Genomic DNA, 19,460 nt, shown 5'->3' on the forward strand with positions numbered 1-19,460 from the left:
ATTCTGAGAGGTTCACTGTCACTAGACATATCCAGACGTCGGTTAAAGCGTGCATTTTGCCAGCATAGCTGGGAGTCTCTGAACGCAATGTAACACACCACCAAACTCATACACTCGGTGTAAAAGTTGTACCTCCAGCCTCCCCCTCTGCACCGGTCGCCATTTTGCTTCCCCACCCTCCCCTCGGCCAAAGAAAAGGCAGGGTGTGGGAGAAACCCGAGCTGTGCGACACTAAAATATTAAAGCATGATGGCAAGGCCCATCACGGAGAACTGACGCGGGAGAAAATAATGGCAATCTCTCCCGCACGCCGGCTCCCTTAACTACCTTCTCGCTCGCTCCAACCCCGCTGCCTCTCCACCGGCCGCCATTTTGTCTCCAGCTCCCGCCCCCGATGCGCCGTCCGCGCGCAAGCCGCCGATCCCGCACTCACTCACACACAACACAATAATAACATATATAAATATCTCAAAGTCCAGGGTGTAAACAGAGGGGGGAAAATAATGCCGCGAGGCCGACCTCCTAAAACAACGATAAAGAACTCTGAGGCGGGTAAGTGGGCGACGTTTTATTCTGACATTTTTCTAACGAATTGTGTTGGAAGAGGGAGAGGCTTGAGGCCTGCTGCAGCCGGGGCCCCGGTCCCCGGTGATGAGGCCGGGGCGGGAGGGTAGCTCCTGTTGCTGGGGAGGGAGATGGCTGCAATATAGTCCCCGGATATTGTCCTTACACACACTCTCAGTCAGTCTGTGTGAGGGTAAGGAGGCGGAATGATATACCTATCTATCTATATCAATATGTAGTGTGTTTTTAAACCACCGCCGTCAACGGTTAAGAAGAAAATTAATCCCCCTCCCCTCACTGTCTCTGTTGTTATTAATACTAATGAACACAGCCTCTGAAGATTTGATCTAAGTGAGTGAATGTCCAGCTTTTACATTTTAAGAAAAAGACAGTATTCGTGTTTAAAGCAACATGAAAATGGCCGCGTTTGCAAACTAAAAATAATTAAAAGAAAAGTCTCCTTGCAAATGCTGAGTTTTTGTTGGTACAAAATCAGGGATAAAAACACAACCCCTCGCCCAGGTCTCCTTGTAGAATTACAGTCATATCACTCAGTGATTTAATTACTTTATTTTTGTTACACTTTTTTTTAAATAACAGTTGCTTTCCCCCGTCCTTCGTTTGTCTCCTCCCCCCCCCCCATTTGTTTCAGAAAATTCAGTTTTTGTCGGCTCTTTTTGAAATTGAGCAGATTATTTTCTCTGTCTCTTGACATTTTCCTCCCTGATGATTTTGTTGTACAGCTTTTATTGCTCCCCCCGCAGTTGTCATAAAAATCACTGCAACTCGTGCAGCAAAAGTTAGCGGGGAGAAAAACTGCAAGACTTTGCTTAGAAAGTTATATTTTTGAGAAGTGATTTCTGTTGATTTTTTTAAAAACGCATTTTTAACCTTTGCCCTGCATGGTTCATTCGTAATATTAATTACCACAATTTACAGTAAAAAAAACAGGTTTTTATACTCTCATGTTAGATCTACTTGAAATTGAAAACATTAAATGCAAGTCAACAATCAACTTGTCATTGATTCCAAATAGAACAGATAGTTGAACTGTTTTCATTGAGAACTTTATTCACCTGTGTTTAGATATGTTCTTGTAGTCCAGGATAAATTGAGATCTCGCTTGGCTTGATCACAGTAGGCCAGACTTGATTGGTTATTAATGAAGGGTTGAAGCTGAGCTTGCACTCTTTGTATTTAAACCTTATCCTGATGTGCTTGCCCTACCTATTATAATTGCATATCCAAAAGATGAAAGGGTGAGCAGGAGAACCTTCATGTTGTATTTCTTTGTTTCTGAGCGAACAATTGTGTTTGAAACTTTTTTTTGTGTTATACTGGGTTTAGCATTTTCTATGAAAACAAGAATTGCTGAAAATACTCAGCCGGTCATGTGTCATCTGAGGAGAAACCGTTAATGTTTCAAATAATTTACCACCAATCCCTGTGGTACACTGCTGGTTACAGGCTTCCAATCACACCATTACCCTTTGCTTCCTATTTGCAAGCCAGTTTGGATCCAGTTTGCCAACCTGCCTTGGATCCTACAGGTTCTTGTCTTTTGGACCAGCCTCCCGTGTTGTTATCCCAATGAGCTGTTAAAGTTGGTTGATAATCTGTGGTGATAACAGTGGAATAATTCAGAATCAATTGGATGTTACGATGGGGGCCACAAAATTGCAAGTTCTTAGAAATGAAGAATTTCTATTATGCAGATAGATTTAAGAAGTTGGAACTGTTTCCCTTGGCAAAGACAACATGGGAACTTTGAGGGAACATTTGATGGAGGTTTCCTGAAACATGAGTGGATTGGACACACTTAAAGGGGAGAAACTGTGCCCACTGTTGAACTGATTCAGAGTGTGAGGGCACTGATTTAAGATAATTGTGGTAAAAGCCATAGAGACTTGAGAGACTTTCATGCAATTACTGGTTAAGATCTGGAAAGTGCTGCGTAGGAACATGGAGGCAGTTCAGTTGATGCATTTAAGAGGGAATTGAATTATTATCTGAAAAGGAAGTAACGCAGGAAATGAGGAGAGGGACTGGGTACATTGCTCATTTGGAGAGTTGGTGCAGGCAGATATGATGGACTAACTGGGTGCATCCTGTACTATAACAATTGTGAGATATCTTCTTCTGTACTTTGTCAGTGCTCATAAATTGCAAATAAGTCCTTATGTTATCTAATCCATTGTTATTCTTTTAGTCAGGTCTTTACTTGTGCTGCCATTTCTGTAATATAACAATGTTAAAGGGGGGAATTCAAGATGGTGGCGACCCAGCAAGTTTGAGTTTGTAGTGCTCTGCCTAAGACTCGGGCAAAGTGGGGCACCTGCCTTCACCACACCTTTTAATTCATATAAAATAGTTTTTGCCCAGCATGCTTAGTCATTTTGCATCAAACTTGCACAGTTTGGTGCTGTTCTTAAAATGACTAAGGGCAAAAATTCCCGAAGTTCGCAACAGGCAGGGACCCCTTCCCCACCTGGTCCAGCAGCAGTGGAGATGTCTGCGGCCGCCTTGGGGGACTTAGCTGCAGAGCGACCCTGATCTCCGTGATCAACAAGCTGCAGGAGAGGATCGATGCCTTCATTGAAGAATCCAGGACCAGGTGGGAATCGTTCTTGGTCATGCTGCAGAAGCACGACTGAGAAATTAAAAAACTCTAGCAATGCGTTGAAGGGGCAGAGCAAAAGGCCACAACCTTGGAAGCTGCTGCCGAATCGGCTGTGGGCCAGGTCCAGGATTTCGAGCAGCGAGTCCAGACATTGGAAGAGCACATTGACGACCTCAATAACTGGGTTCGTCGAAAAAATATTCGGTAGCTGGGCCTTCCCGAATGGGAAGAGGAAGGCCAGCTTGCAGTGCTTTTGGTGCAATAGCTCCCTGAAATATTAAAGTTGGAGTCCGGATCAGGCTAGGTACGGGTGGAGTAAGCCCACTGGGTTGCTGTATGCAGGCCCGGGCCAGACCAGCAACCCTGCCTGGTTCTGTTCCAGCTCCAATGCTATAAAGAGAAGCAGATATTCCTGGAAGCCTCCAGAGCCCTGGGGAAGGACCCCAGGCCATGATTCAAAAGAGTTCCAGAATTATTGTTCCAGGATTTTTCTCCAGCTGTGGTCTGCAAGAGGAAGCCATTCGATGAGGTGAAGAAGCACCTAAGAGACCTAAATATCCAATATTCCTTGCGTTATCCAGCAACGCTGTGCTTCAGCGACCGAAGGATCCATAAACAACTTTGGATCTCTGGAGAAGGCTAAAGAATTTTTGGTCTCTCTTAAATAGACCGTAAGATTCCAATCGTATGAATAGTGATTTTGCTTTGCGCGTCTCTTCTCCACCCCCCCACTCCCTGATTTACCCCTTCTATCCTTTTCCATCCCATTTTTGTTTATTACCTTTTCCGGGGCGCAGGGAGGGGTCTTATTTGTTAGTGTAAAAAGTGAGGTCTGCATGAGTAAAAAGTGAGCCCTGATGAAGGGCTCTGGCCCGAAACGTCGAATTTCCTGTTCCTTGGATGCTGCCTGACCTGCTGTGCTTTAACCAGCAACACATTTTCAGCCCAGGGTCTTATTTATTATTCACTATGTGATTTCTCTTTTTACAGGCCATGCAGCTTATTTAATTTATGGGGGGGGGGGGGGGTTTGTTTTGTCCTTTTTTAGAGCGGGGTTCTCTTCTTTTGTCATCTGACTTAGTTTTCTAATAATTGTCAGGATTGTAACTTTGTAGTTTTATATATCCATATTTTGTATTGTGTTTGTTAAATGCACCTAGGTCTTGGTGTGGGGAGGGTGGGTCACTCCCTTTTAAGGATGCTGGAGATCAGAGCTGAAAATTCCTGAAGAAGGGCTCATGCCCGAAACGTCAACTCTCCTGCTCCTTGGATGTTGTCTGACCTGCTGCGCTTTTCCAGCAACACATTTTCAGCTCACTCACTTTTAACTTTGGCTTTATGGAACATTTGAATTTGTCTACTCCATTTTATAATGCCTGGGTCGAGAGCGGGGCACTAGTTAGGAGAGGTTATGGTGGGGTTATTGATAGGTAGTTACGTACCCTGGGAGCAAGGAGGAAAATCTCCTTTCAAATGTGTTTTGTACTTTTTTTTAAACTTAGGAATAGTTTTTAATTGTATTGGTGTAAATATCTTAAAGAATTTTTGCTTTTGTGAATTCTTCATGGTCTTTACTCAGGGTGTTTTGGGTGGGGTTCTTCCTCCTGGGGGGTCTTGGGCTTGCCTGGACGATCATGGCTAGGTATTCGCTTAGGTAGTGCACCTGTATGTGACAAGGGGCGTAATTCACCAATCAAAAGGAAGAAGATTTAGCTTTTTTTACAGGAGACACATCTACTTGACAAAGAGCACTTAAAATTACAACATTGTGGATATGACCAGGCCTTTTTTTCATCTTTTAGTTCAAAAAGTAGGGGAGTAGTCATCCTCATTCAGAAGAATCTTCCTTTTAAACTCTTAAGCCAGATAAAAGATTAATCTGGATGGTATATACTGATCAAAGCCTTAATAAATGGAGAGGAGTATGGGATTTTGAATCTTTATTGCCCCCTGGCACATCCCTTCAAATTTGTAACAGAAGCATTCTCCAATTTGATGGCTTTTGGGGCCTGCCATACAATTATAGGATGAGATTTTAATTATATTATGGACTCAGAGACAGATAGGATACCCAAGAGTGCTATGAGTATATCTCTTAGATCCAGACAATTGGCGGATCTGAATAAGGAGCTGGGGCTAGTAGATGTGTGGAGGTGCCTTCACCCCCAGGACAGAGACTTTACTTTCTATTCTATTGTTGTGGTTCTGTTCGCCGAGCTGGAAGTTTTTGCTGCAAACGTTTCGTTCCCTGGCTAGGGAACATCATCAGTGCTATTGGAGCCTCCTGTGAAGCGCTGCTTTGATGTTTCTTCCGGTATTTATAGTGGTTTGTTCTTGCCGCTTCCGGGTGTTAGTTTCAGCTGTAGTAGTTTGTATGTGGGGTCCAGGTCGATATGTCTGTTAATGGAGTTTGTAGATAAATGCCATGCCATTCATCCACAAACTCCATTAACAGACACATCGACCTGGACCCCATATACAAACCACTACAACTGAAACTGACACCCGGAAGCGGCAAGAACATCCATCACCAGACACATCGACCTGGACCCCACATACAAACTACTACAGCTGAAACTGACACCCGGAAGCGGCAAGAACAAACCACTATAAATACCGGAAGAAACATCAAAGCAGCGCTTCACAGGAGGCTCCAATAGCACTGATGATGTTCCCTAGCCAGGGAACGAAACGTTTGCAGCAAAACCTTCCAGCTCGGCGAACAGAACCACAACAACGGACACCCGAGCTACAAATCTTCAACCAGACTTTAAACTTTCTATTCTAACCCACACAAGTGTCATACTAGAATTGAAATGTTCTTTACTCCCTTGACCCTTTTGATTTCCATATTGTCCTACAAAATAGGTAACGTAGCAATTTCTGATCATGCCCCAGTATATATGGAAGTTAAGACTAGAGACGATGGGACAGGCCCCTGACATTGACGTATGGATTCCTTTTTAATGAAGGATAGCAAATTTATAAAATATTTCTCTCAAGCACTCAAAACCTTTTTGAAAATTAATATAGGTACGGCCAGTAACACGTCGACGATGTGATAGACCATTAAGGCTTAGGTTAGATTACTTAGTGTGGAAACAGGCCCTTTGGCCCAACAAGTCCACACCGACCCATTTCCCTACATTTACCCCTTCACCTAACACTACGGTAAGTTTAGCATGGCCAATTCACCTAACCTGTACATTTTTGGACTGCGGGAGGAAACCGGAGCACCCGGAGGAAACCCACGTAGACACGGGGAGAATGTGCAAACTCCACACAGACAGTTGCCTGAGGCAGGAATTGAACCTGAGTCTCTGGCACTCTGAGACAGCAGTGCTGACCACTTGATCACTTCATATTCCGCGACCCAGAAAAGACAAAAGGGAGAACAACTGCTCGAGGCTCGCTTGAAGGTAGCTGAGACAACCTATGTTGATAGGCCCTCTATTACTAATCTACAAAGGATCACAGCCCTTAGGACAGCCTTGAATACTGCACTTACCCAAACAGAAAAGAGGGAAATATTCTTTGCAAAGAAAAGACTATATGAATATGGTGACAAGTCTAGCACATACCTAGCATATCTTGCTTGGAAAAGAAAGCTCCTCAAGCTGTCACGTCCATTAGGAAAAGCGCTGGTACTCTGATTTGTGATCGTGAAAGGATCAATAAAGTCTATTTTGAACTGTATAAATCACAGGACTGTGAGGATAGAACTAAGAAGATGGAGTCTTTCTTTAAAAACTTGGCCTTTCCGGATTTAACCTCCTGAGCAAGTGTCGATCCTGAACGCGCCCCTGGTAACCCAGGAAGTACTCAACGCAATTAGACAGCTTCAGAGTGGCAAAGCACCTGGACCAGACAGAGTCCAGGTTGAATTTTATAAAGAATTCATAGGGGAGCTGGCTGGTCCACTTATAGACATGTATAATTACTCACACAGTCAAGGCTATCTCCCGCCTTCATTGAGAGAAGCAAATATTTAAAGTCTGGTTGAAGATTTGTAGCTCGGGTGTCCGTTGTTGTGGTTCTGTTCGCCGAGCTGGAAGTTTTTGCTGCAAACGTTTCGTTCCCTGGCTAGGGAACATCATCAGTGCTAAATAGCACTGATGATGTTCCCTAGCCAGGGAACGAAACGTTTGCAGCAAAAACTTCCAGCTCGGCGAACAGAACCACAACAAGCAAATATTTCTCTCATTCTTAAAAAAGGAAAGGCCCCGGGAGATTGCTCATCATATAGACCAATATCCTTGCTAAATGTAGATTTTTAAATCCTTTCTAAAATGTTAGCATTAAGATTGGAGAGAGTCTTACTATATATCATAAAAGAGGACCAGACAGGGTTTATCAAGGGCTGTAGATCATCTAACAACATTAGAAGGGTCTTAAATATGATTCAAGCCTGTCAACAGGAAAGAATACCGAGGATAGTTATCTCCTTGGATGCAGAGAAGGCATTTGATCGGGTTGAATGGTCATATCTTTTTTACACATTGAAAAGGTTTGGTGTTGGAGAGGTATTTTCTAAATGGATCTCAATGCTATACAGTGACCCCAAAGCAGCCATGATTACCAATGGTTTAGGTTCGGATAACTTCAGCGTGGGTCAGGGATGTCTTCTCTCACCAGTATTATTCACGCTAATAATTGAACCTCTAGCAGAAGCTGTACGAACCGACTCTTAACATAGTGACTCCGAGGTTTGGTTTGGTTTGGATAAACATGAAGTCACTGTCTATGCAGGTGATGTCCTCCTGTTTGTAAGTAATCCTCTGATATCCGTACCCTGATTCAAGTAATTAATCTATTTAGTACGTTCTCAGGCTACAAAATCAATTTTACGAAATCAGAGGCCATGCCATTGGGTGGTCTCTTTAGTATATCGAATTTATCGAAGGGATCTTGTTTTCCCTTTCGGTGGTCACTGGAGGGTTTTCTATACTTGGGTATTTTCATCACCCCAGTATTTGGTCAACTGTATGAAGCCAATTTTATGCACCTATGAGAGAAAATAAGGCAGGACCTTCAATGCTGGGGAGATCTCCTAATATCTTGGTTAGGCAGAGTAGCTCTAGTTAAAATGAATATTCTGCCTCTTCTCTCATCCTATGAGAATGATCCTCTGTTGCTGAGACTGACGTTATGTAAACTACATGGCTGGCTTGGTTCCTTTATTTGGAATCATAGATGGCCCCTTATCAAATTAGAAAAGCTACAGCTTCCACAAGCAAGGGGAGGACTGGAGTTTCCAGACTTTAGGAGGTATCAGTTGAGCTCTCTATTAGGCTGTGTAGCCGATTGGGTCTCTTGTGACCCACAATTAATCTGGTTAGACATCGAGACCTCCCAAGCAAAGTGTCCCCTCATCAATCTTTTATTTGTAAATAAGATGAGAGCGATTATGGACTATTGTAAAAACCCTATTGTATTAAATACAATTAAAGCCTGGAGGATAATGTGGCAAGATGAGGGTAACTTACAAAAAACCTCTCCTTTATACTCCTATAGTGGGAGCATGGGGTTTTCAGCCAGGGCAGACAGGTGCTACATTTAAAACCTGGACGTCCAGAGGTGTCTCTCATTTAGGGGGCCTGTTTGATCGGGTGGTTATGATGTCTTTTGAGTAGCTGCACCAGAAGTTTGACCGCCTAATGGAGACCTTTTTTGGTATTTCCAAATATGAGATTATATACAGAAGAAGACCACATTATTAGACAGTCCCTACAAATTGGATATAGAGAGGAGTGCAATGGCCAATGGGTCCACCCTCGGTCAGTACTCTTTATCACTCATTATATAATGAGGTATCGAAAGACATGGAACGACTGTTTAAAATATGGAACCAGGAATTGGGGTTAGAAATCCCTTTAAAAATGTGGGAGGACATCTTGAAAATGCCAGAAAGATCTCTATTTGGATTTGGATGGGGATATGAATAGAAAGGGTTTGGAGGGATATGGGCCGGATACTGGCAGGTGGGACTAGATTGGGTTGGGATGTCTGGTGGGTGTGGATGGGTTGTACCGAAGGGTCTGTTTCCATGCTGTACATTGAATGACTCTATGAACTCAAGCTGCTACTCAATTAAAGCTACTCCACAGGGTTTATATAGCATCAGGACGACTGGCAAAATTTAGGGTTGGAGCATCCCCAATGTGTCCTAAATGTAAAATAAGTGGGCACTCTCATGCATTGTTTATGGACATGTACAAGATCCGCAAATATTGGGACAGAGTAGCGAATGCTCTGACAGAAATCTTGGGAACGGAGATTGGATTGGATCCAGTGTCTCTTCTCCTGGGCTTTTCAAATCTGCCCTCCTTGGATGTGCACGGGAGGAAATTATTCTCCATTCTCTCTTTTTGTGCAAGGAAAAATATTTTAGTGAATTGGGTAACTGAGGGCCCTCCAGGATATTTGAATTGGCATAGGTTAATCATGGAATCTATCCCTCTTGACTTCCTCACAAATATGGTGCACCAAAAAACTGAATTATTCTATAAAACATGGCAGCCCTTTTTGAACTATATAGACACAGATATTTCGGCCATATTGTCAAGGGCTTTTGTCTAGCTGTGGTCGTGATTCTGGCTGGCCTGGGAGCCCCCCCAGGGGAGGAATCCCATATAAATACAGGTTTTATTATGATTTGATGTTAATCCATTTTGAGTACATATTTAATTATTATGTAATTTTTTACTAGTAATGTAAGATTTTATTTTATGCTTTGGTTATTTGTAGGATAGATTAGTAGCTAGCTGTGTTTTTTTTCTTGTTTTCTTTTGTGTTTTGGCTATAATTTCTTATGTATATATTTAATTGTATATTAGTGTTGTATTTGTTTGTATTATTTTGGAATTTGTAAAAAAATGTTTAAAAACTTCTTTTTTCTTTCAATAAAAATACTTATTAAAAAAAGTGTTAAAGGGTACTTCCTTTCATACTAACAGAGTCTTTTATGATTTGCAGTCTTCCATAAGGCTGCTAAATTATCCATAATCATTAGTATTGCCAAGAACTGTTTGTAGCCCTTTTTTAAAAAAATCTACTTTCAGAAGTGAATATACAGTGTACTTTTTTCACCAAGTATTGAATAAGAATGCCCTAAAATGATTATTTCAGAGTAATTCTCTGCAGAATATTTAAATTTTAGATTTTTGAGTTAAAGCAATGCTGACATTGTGTTCAGCAAGGTACAAATGGAGCAATGAGGCTCTAGAAAGGAGAAAACATGAAAGGTGCCCTGAAAGAAGTCTTCAAGATTACAGAAGGGGTTGATAAATTAGACATAAAGAAGATATTTCCAGTTGTGCTAACACCCCAATCAGGAGCTTGCAGGATAGTAAGTTGTAAATCCAGTAAGGTATTCAGAAGAAGTCCTTTGAACAAAGGACAGCTTAACTGTGGAACATGTAATTTACTACAAAGAATAGTTTAGCCAACTAGTACAGGCACAATTTAGTCACTTGGTAGTTTAGAACTTGAGTATTTTTGGAAAAAAAACAGCAGACATGTTACTGAAGCTTTTCATTCTGCAGCTATCAGGACATAGACAAGAATACCATATTTGAAAGGGAGCAACAAGTTATACTGCATTCTTGTACTCTTTTCAGTAGCTACTTCTAAGGAACCCACTCCAGTATTTCCTTAACAATTGAAATAAATCTATTTTTCTACTATCCTTCAGAGTCTAAGTCTGCTAAGTAATATTAAGCATTAAGTGTCCTTATAACAATAAATACAAGCAGAAGAAATGTGTAGGAGGACATGGTGGTGGGGTTAGGTGAAAAAGGTTAGGACATGGAAGAAGTCTTGAAAGAAACATTACTGCCAACATAAATCATATAGCTTGCTTTTGTGCTGTATATACTGTACCTACTCTAGGTTTTCATAGCCCTTTTAAAAGCTGTACTGTCAGATTGATGTGTCCTGAGTTTAGATTTTTGAAGTTGTTTCAATCCCTCCAGTTTTTGTACTGTTTAGTCTACAGTACTTGCACATTGATATTTGCCAAAAGGGATAAAATATTAGACGGGTACAGTTGTGTGGACAGCAGTATCAACAGCCTCTTAAAACCTTAGGAGTAGTCAGAACTTTTGATGAAGTTTTTGTAAACCTTTCTTTTTCCTCAGGTCAGTCAGTCCATGAAATTTTTTGGGATGATTTGTTAGACAAAGCTGCACAAGGTCAAAAAGACCATCATTAAAATGCTGGAATAACTGAGCAGATCAGACATCAAGGGAGAGAGAAACATAATCTAAATATGTTTCCTGACCTGAGCTTTTCTAGCAATTGCCCTTTACACTTCAGATTTTCAGAAACTTAAGTATTTTGCCCTTTTCAAGAGGTTTGAAACTAGAAATTTGTCCTAAAAAAAGTGAACTTTTTATATTGGAATTGAGACCATTGCTTAGGAGCAAAAGCCATCTGATGGTGGGCTCATTGTCCAAATACTTTGATAGAATTGTGCTTGGGCCAAACAACAGTGCCTCTGATGAACAGGAATGTCTAGCCAATCTTGAGACAGACACTAAAACAATAAAAACAAAACTGTAAAATATACTATTTCATAATATAAACATTTAAAATTTCTCCTCTTCATATTTTTCTTTAATTCTTTTGAAACAAGTAGTCTGTGAAGACCTGGTGTGTTGTTCTGCATTATTTACTTCTGGTGCAGGTCAGTGTCAATTCTAGGCCATGTCTTGATGCAAAATGTTTTAGGGCAAATTTGGAAGAGTGGTCTACAGCATATGAAATGAGGCCTCACACTCCTTTGGATTTAATTTTAATTTTTAAAAAATTGACTTGTGTGATGTGGATGTCACCGGCTGGGTCAGCATTTATTGTCCATAAGTTGCCTGTGAGAAAGTGATGTTGAGCTGCCGCCTTTAACTGCTGCAGGCCATGTGTTGTAGGCAGACCCACAGCGACTTCATGGATATTGGTCTCAAACTTCAGAACAAAAGTGAAAAGTGCAATTCTGACAAAGCAATCACAAAAATGTTGGAGATAGATTTTATCATGCTTTTTAAAGGGAAACTGTATAAGCATTTCAAAGAAAAAGAAATTGTGGTGGGGAAAGAGTTTGCGAGTGGGGCTAGGTAAATTGCTCTTTCAAAGAGTTTAGATTAGATTAGATTAGATTTACAGTGTGGAAACAGGCCCTTCGGCCCAACAAGTCCACACCGACCCGCTGAAGCGCAACCCACCCATACCCCTACATTTACACCTTACCTAACACTACGGGCAATTTAGCTTGGCCAATTCACCTGACCCGCACATCTTTGGACTGTGGGAGGAAACCGGAGCACCCGGAGGAAACCCACGCAGACACGGGGAGAATGTGCAAACTCCACACAGTCAGTCGCCTGAGTCGGGAATTGAACCCGGGTCTACAGGCGCTGTGAGGCAGCAGTGCTAACCACTGTGCCACCGTGCCGCCCACAAATTGACATGAGCTGAATGACCATCTTCTGTGTAATCTTTCAATGGCTCTCTTGTCACCTATTGCCTTCAAGCTGGTGAAAAATGTGCCAATATGTTCAATAATTTCTGTTTTTGCTTGTGTTTTTAACTGACGTCTATGAGGTTATTCTACAATGCACACTATTAGTGCTTACTATTTTACACTTGCAGTTAACCAACAGAATAACAAGGGGGCATACGTTAGGTACAGGGCAACCCCTCTATCCGTGGAATTGTTTTCCACTGTTTCTGTTACCCGTGGTTTACTGTGGCCTGAACATATAGGGAACCTTACGGAACCAGGGGGCTGCCGGGAAGATAAATTTCCCATTTAAATGAATGGGTTGCTTCTATCCGTGGTTTTGGGCTTCCACAGTAGGTCTCAGAACATATCCCAGTATAGACAACTGGGATCAAATGAATCTCTTGAAGACTATAAAGGAAGTAGGAACATTTTTAAGAGGGTAAGCAGGAGGGCAAAATAGAGATAGCCTTGGCAAGTAAGATTTAAGGATAATCCAAAGAGATACTGTAAGTACATTCTGTAAGTACTAGGCAGACAATAGGCTCGTTAAAGGTCAATGAGATCGTCTAAATGCGGTGGGGAAGATACTACATACCGTATGAACTTGTGTATAGGTCGATTTCATATATTAGTTGATCCCTTATTTTTGGCCAAAAACTCAGGTATTTTTCATATACCTCATGTATAAGTTGACCCTAGTTTTTTTTTAGGGTCTCTTTTTGACCATGTATGGTTTGCAAGTTTTGATTCAAATGCAATACCTATGTCATCAAGTGTTACACGCACCAGTATATATTTGCGCAATGTGATTTTCAAATGGTTAAATTGAATGCTGATAACTATGTATACTCTGTGTATGTGTATAAAAATATATTATTCTAGGTAATCCAAGATGGACGATGGGAAAAATTTCTGGTGGTAACAGGCTGGTTTTTTGAGGTATTTTAGGTGTTGGAGGTGATTTCCAGGAGCATCAATTATTGTTTTATATGCTGTTGCATTGTTTTGAAACATTGGAGGAAAAAAAGTCAAAACAACAGCACTTTTAAAAGGGAGAGGAACAGACAAAGGCAGCACACATGGTGAGGTCAGTGCAGGACAGAGAGAGAGAAAGAAGCCAACTGACGCGGCGGTGAACCTGCACAACTACTACCTTAGCTGTTTGAATTCATGTATTGCTGGACATTGGAGAAATCTGGGAAAATTAACAAACAGTGAAATTCACAACTAATCTTGGAGGAATCTGTTTGAAGAGGTCACAGCACCGAACTCGATAGGTGTATATTTTTAAGTGTGCCTTGCAGTAAGTCTGCAGAAGTGAGTAGAGAGTTCTTTCTTGATTTATATATTTTATTGAGATATGTCTCTTGATTAAACTTAAATTCATACTTAAGGCTTATATTTTAACCCGGAGCAGTATTTTGTAGAGGAATAAGACGGTGCTATTTTCTGGGTCTGTAGATTGTGAAGGAGCAAAAATGGCCTTTAGTAGTGACATGCTTTTAGAGTCATCGAGATGTACAGCATGGAAACAGATCCTTCGGTCCAACTTGTCTACGCCAACCAGATATCCCAACCCAATCTAGTCCCACCTGCCAGCACCCGGCCCATATCCCTCCAAACCCTTCCTATTCATATACCCATCCAAATGCCTCTTAAATGTTGCAATTGTACCAGCCTCCACCACATCCCTGGCAGCTCATTTCATGCACGTACCACCCTCTGCGTGAAAAAGTTGCCCCTTAGGCCTATTGTATATCTTTCTCCTCACCCTAAACCTATGCCCTCTAGTCCTGGACTCCCCGACCCAGGAAAAAGACTTTGTCTATTTATCCTATCCATGCCCCTCATAATTTGTAAACCTCTATAAGGTCACCCCTCAGCCTCCGACGCTCCAGAGAAAACAGCCCCAGCCTGTTCAGCCTCTCCCTATAGCTCAAATCTTGCAACCCTGGCACTATCCTTGTAAATCTCTTCTTGTCGGATTTGGGAGTTTAGGGAGAGTTTATGGGTTACTGAGGATTATATCTGCAATAAATGCTATTGGTTGCGAATCCTATCAGATCAAATGGATCTGTTAGAGAGACAGAGGCAATGAGGAATTGACAAGAGCAAGGGGATGTGATGGATGGCAGTTCTAGGAAGGGAAAAAAGTTGCAGATGCAGACACATAAATGAATTAACTCCAGGACAGGTAAGCAGTTAGTGCAGGAGTCTTCTGTGGCTATCCCCATTTCAAACAAGTCTGCTGATTTGGAAAATGTAGGGGATGATGGATTCTCAGGAGAATGCAGCAAGAACAGCTAAATTTCTGGTATCGAGACTGGCTCTAATACAATGAGGGGTATGTCGGGTTGCAGGGGATCAATTGTGTTAGGGGACTCTCTAGTTCGAGGCACAGACAGACTGTGTGGCCAGCAGCAGAAAATCAGAATGGTGTGTTGTCTCCCCGGTGCTAGGATCAAGGATGTCTCCGAGAGGGTGCAGAATGTTCTCAAGGGGGAGAGGGACCAGCAGGAGGTCATTGGAATCAATGACCTAGGAAGGGAAAAGGATGAGATTCTGAAGGGAGAATATAGAGAGTTAGACAGGAGTTTAATTACTCGAGAGGAGTAATATCTGGATTACTCACGGTGCTGTGAACTAGTGAGTGTAGTAATTGGAGGATAGAGCAGATGAATGCATGTATGGGAGAAGGATTCACATTTTTGGATCATTGGACTCTCTCTTCTGGGGCAGAAGTGACCTGTACAAGAAGGACAATTGCACCTGAATTGGAAGGGGACTAACATACTGGTAACGAGATATGCAAAAGCTGCTCAGGAGGATTTAAACTAGAAAGGGGGAACCCAGTGAGATAGTAAGGAAAGAGATCAATCTGAGACTGGTACATTTGAGAGCAGAAGCAATTCAAACAGTCAGGCAGGTAGGGACAAAGCAGAGAACAAGGTAGGACTGATAAATTAAACTGCATTTATTTCAATGCAAGAGGCCCATCAGGGAAGGCAGATGAACTCAGGCCATGGTTAAGAACATGGGACTGGGATATTATAGCAGTTACAGAAACGTGACTCAGGGATGGACAGGACTGGGAGTTTAATGTTCCAGAATACAAATGCTACAGGAAGAACAGAAGGGAAGCAGAGAGGAGGGGAAGTGGCATTTTTGATAAGGGATAGCTGTTGTGGTTCTGTTCGCCGAGCTGGAATTTGTGTTGCTGACGTTTCGTCCCCTGTCTAGGTGAAATCCTCAGTGCTTGGGAGCCTCCTGTGAAGAGCTTCTGCGATGTTTCCTCTGGCATTTATAGTGGTTTGTCTCTGCTGCTTCCGGTTATCAGTTCCAGCTGTCCGTTGCAGTGGTTGGTATATTGGGTCCAGGTCGATGTGCTTATTGAGTGAATCTGTGAATGAGTGCCATGCCTCTAGGAATTCCCTGGCTGTTCTCTGTTTGGCTTGTCCTATAATAGTAGTGTTGTCCCAGTCGAATTCATGTTGTTTGTCATCTGCGTGTGTGGCTACTAAGGATAGCTGGTCGTGTCATTTCGTGGCTAGTTGGTGTTCATGGATGCGGATCGTTAGCTGTCTTCCTGTTTGTCCTATGTAGTGTTTTGTGCAGTCCTTGCATGGGATTTTGTACAATACGTTGGTTTTGCTCATGCTGGGTATCGAGTCTTTCGTTCAGGTGAGTTGTTATCTGAGAGTGGCTGTTGGTTTGTGTGCTGTTATGAGTCCTAGTGGTCGCAGTAGTCTGGCTGTCAGTTTGGAAATGCTCTTGATGTATGGTAGTGTGGCCAGTCCTTTGGGTTGTGGCATATCCTTGTTCCGTTGTCTTTTCCTTGGGCATCTGTTGATGAAATTGTTCGGTTATCCGTTTTTGGTGAATACATTGTAGAGGTGTTCTTCTTCGTCTTTTTGCAGTTCTGGTGTACTGCAGTGTGTTGTGGCCCTTTTGAACAGTGTCTTGATGCAACTTCTTTTACATGTGTTGGGTTGGTTGCTTTCGTAGTTCAGGACTTGGTCTGTGTGTGTGGCTTTCCTGTATACCTTTGTGGTGAATTCTCCGTTAGGCATTCTCTGTACCTCACCCATCGCTGGACTCATAGCAGAAGCGGTAATGCAAAGATTAGAACAAACAATCTTACCGCTAATTCAACCCAAACTCTGGGTTAGATATGTGGATGACACCTTTGTAATTAAAAATACAGAAATCGAAAACACACACCGAATCATCAACGCCACACTCACAGGAATCCGATTCACTAGACAGGAAGAAAAGGTCAACCAACTAGGACTCATAACAGCACACAAACCAACAGCCACTGTCAGACAACAACTCACCAGAACGAAGGACCCGATACCCAGCATGAGCAAAACCAATATAGTGTACAAAATCCCATGCAAGGACTGCACAAAACACTACCTAGGACAAACAGGAAGACAGCTAACGATCCGCATCCATGAACACCAACTAGAAACGACACGACCAGCTATCCTTAGTAGCCACACATGCAGATGACGAGCAACATGAGTTCGACTGGGACAACACTACTATTATAGGACAAGCCAAACAGAGAACAGCCAGGGAATTCCTAGAGGCATGGCACTCATCCACAGGTTCAATCAATAAGCACATTGACCTGGACTCAATATACCGACCACTGCAACGGACAGCTGGAACTGACAACCAGAAGCGGCAGAGACAAACCATTATAAATGCCAGAGGAAACATCACAGAAGCGCCTCACAGGAGGCTCCCAAGCACTGAGGATGTCACCTAGACAGGGGACAAAACGTCTGCAACACAAATTCCTAGCTCAGTGAACAGAACCACAGCAATGAGCACCTGAGCTACAAATCTTCTCACAAACTTTGAATAAGGGATAGCATAGCAGCTGTACTGAGGGAGGATATTTCCAGAAATACATCCAGGGAAGTTATTTGAGTGGAACTGAGAAACAAAACAAAAAGGGATGATCACCTTATTGGGATTTTATTATAGAGCCCCTAATAGTCAGTGAGAAATTGAGAAACAGATTTGTAAGGAGATCTCGGTTATCTGTAAGAATAATACGGTGGTTATGGTCAGGGATTTTAACTTTCCAACAATGACTGGGACTGCTGTACTGTTAAGGGTTTAGTTGGAGAGGAACGTGTGTGTAAAAGAAAATTTTCTGAGTCAGCATGTGGATGTACTGACTAGAGAAGGTGCAAAACTTGATCTATTCTTGGGAAATAAGGCAGGGCAGGTGACTGAGGCGTTGGTGGGGGAGCACTTTGGGGCCAGTGACCATAATCTTATTAGTTTTAAAATATTGATGAAAAAGTATAGACCAGATCTAAAAGTTGATGTTCTAAATTGAAGGAAAGCTAATTTTGATGGTATTAGGCAAGAACTTTTAAAAAGCTGATTGGAGGCAGATGTTCACAGTAAAAAGGGATGGCTGGAAAATGGAAAACCTTCAGAAATGAGATAAAAGAATCCAGAGACAGTATATTCCTGTTAGGGTGAAAGGAAAGGCTGATAGGTATAGGGAATGCTGGATGATGAGAGAAATTGAGGTTTTGGTTAAGAAAAAGAAGAAAGCAAAAGTCAGGTATAGACAAGATAGATCGAATGAATCTTAAGAGTGTATAGACAGTAGGAGTATACTTAAGAGGGAAATCAGGTGGGCAAACAGGGGACATGAGATAGCTTTGGCAAATAGAGTTAAGGAGAATCCAAAGGGTTTTTACAAATACCTTTTAAGGATGAAAGGGTAACTACGGAGAGAGTAGGGCTTCTCAAAGATTAGCCCAGCAGCCTTTGTGTGCAACCGCAGTAGATGGGGGAGATACTAAAGGAATATTCTGCATCAGTGTTAACTGTAGAAAAGGACATGGAAGATGTAGCATGTGGGGAAATAAATGGTGACATCTTGAAAAATATCAATATTACAGAGGAAGTGCTGGATGTCATGAAATGGGTAAAGGTGGATAAATCCCCAGGCCCTGATCAGGTGTACCCTAGAACTCTGTGGGAAGCTAGGGAAGTGATTGCTAGGCCCCTTGCTAAGATATTTGTATCATCGATAGTCACAAGTGAGGTGCCGGAAGACTGGAGTTTGATTAACGTGGTGCCACTGATTAAGAAGAGTGCTAAGGACAAGCTAGGGACTATAGACCTGAAAGCCTGACAAGAATTGATGAGGGCAGAGTGGTGGACGTAATCTATATGGACCTCAGTAAGGTGTTTGACAAGGTTCCCCATGGGAGACTGGTTAGCAAGGTTAGATCTCATGAATACAGGGAGAATACAGAACTGTGACCAATGGAGTGCCTCAAGGATCGTTGCTGAGTCTACTACTTTTCGTCATTTATATAATGATTTAAGTGTGAGCATAAGAAGTATAGTTAGTAAGTTTGCAGGTGACACCAAAAATGGAGGTGTAGTGGACAGTGAAGAAGATTACCTCAGATTGTAACAGGATCTTGATCAGATGGGCCAATGGGCTGAGAACTGGCAGATGGAGTTTAATTCAGATAAATGCAAAGTGCTGCATTTTGGGAAAGCACATCTTAGCAGGATTTATACACTTTTTATATATTATTTAAATATAGTAAGGTCCTAGGGAGTGTTGCTGAACAAAGAGACCTTGGAGTACAGATCATAGCTCCTTGAAAGAGGAGTTGCAGGTAAATAGGATAGTGAAGAAGGTGTTTAGTTTGCTTTCCTTTATTGGTCAGAGTATTGAGTACAGGAGTTGGGAGATCATGTTACGTCTGTCCAGGACATTGGTTA

At 42.1% G+C, this 19,460-nt stretch overlaps 1 protein-coding gene across 2 annotated transcripts in view; it reads left to right on the top strand.

Annotated features, from left to right (window-relative positions):
* Nucleotides 1-400: 400 nt before the first annotated feature.
* LOC132813309 (zinc finger protein 236-like) overlaps nucleotides 401-19,460 on the top strand; it is a 162,713-nt gene continuing 143,653 nt past the window's right edge. For both annotated transcript variants that reach the window (XM_060823121.1, XM_060823124.1), the window contains exon 1: nucleotides 401-552. In XM_060823121.1, the coding sequence (XP_060679104.1) occupies nucleotides 504-552 (49 nt within the window). In that variant the 5' untranslated portion in view covers nucleotides 401-503. The remainder of the gene's footprint in view (nucleotides 553-19,460) is intronic.

The sequence above is a fragment of the Hemiscyllium ocellatum genome, chromosome 4 (assembly GCF_020745735.1).
Source record: "Hemiscyllium ocellatum isolate sHemOce1 chromosome 4, sHemOce1.pat.X.cur, whole genome shotgun sequence".
Taxonomy (NCBI): domain Eukaryota; kingdom Metazoa; phylum Chordata; class Chondrichthyes; order Orectolobiformes; family Hemiscylliidae; genus Hemiscyllium; species Hemiscyllium ocellatum.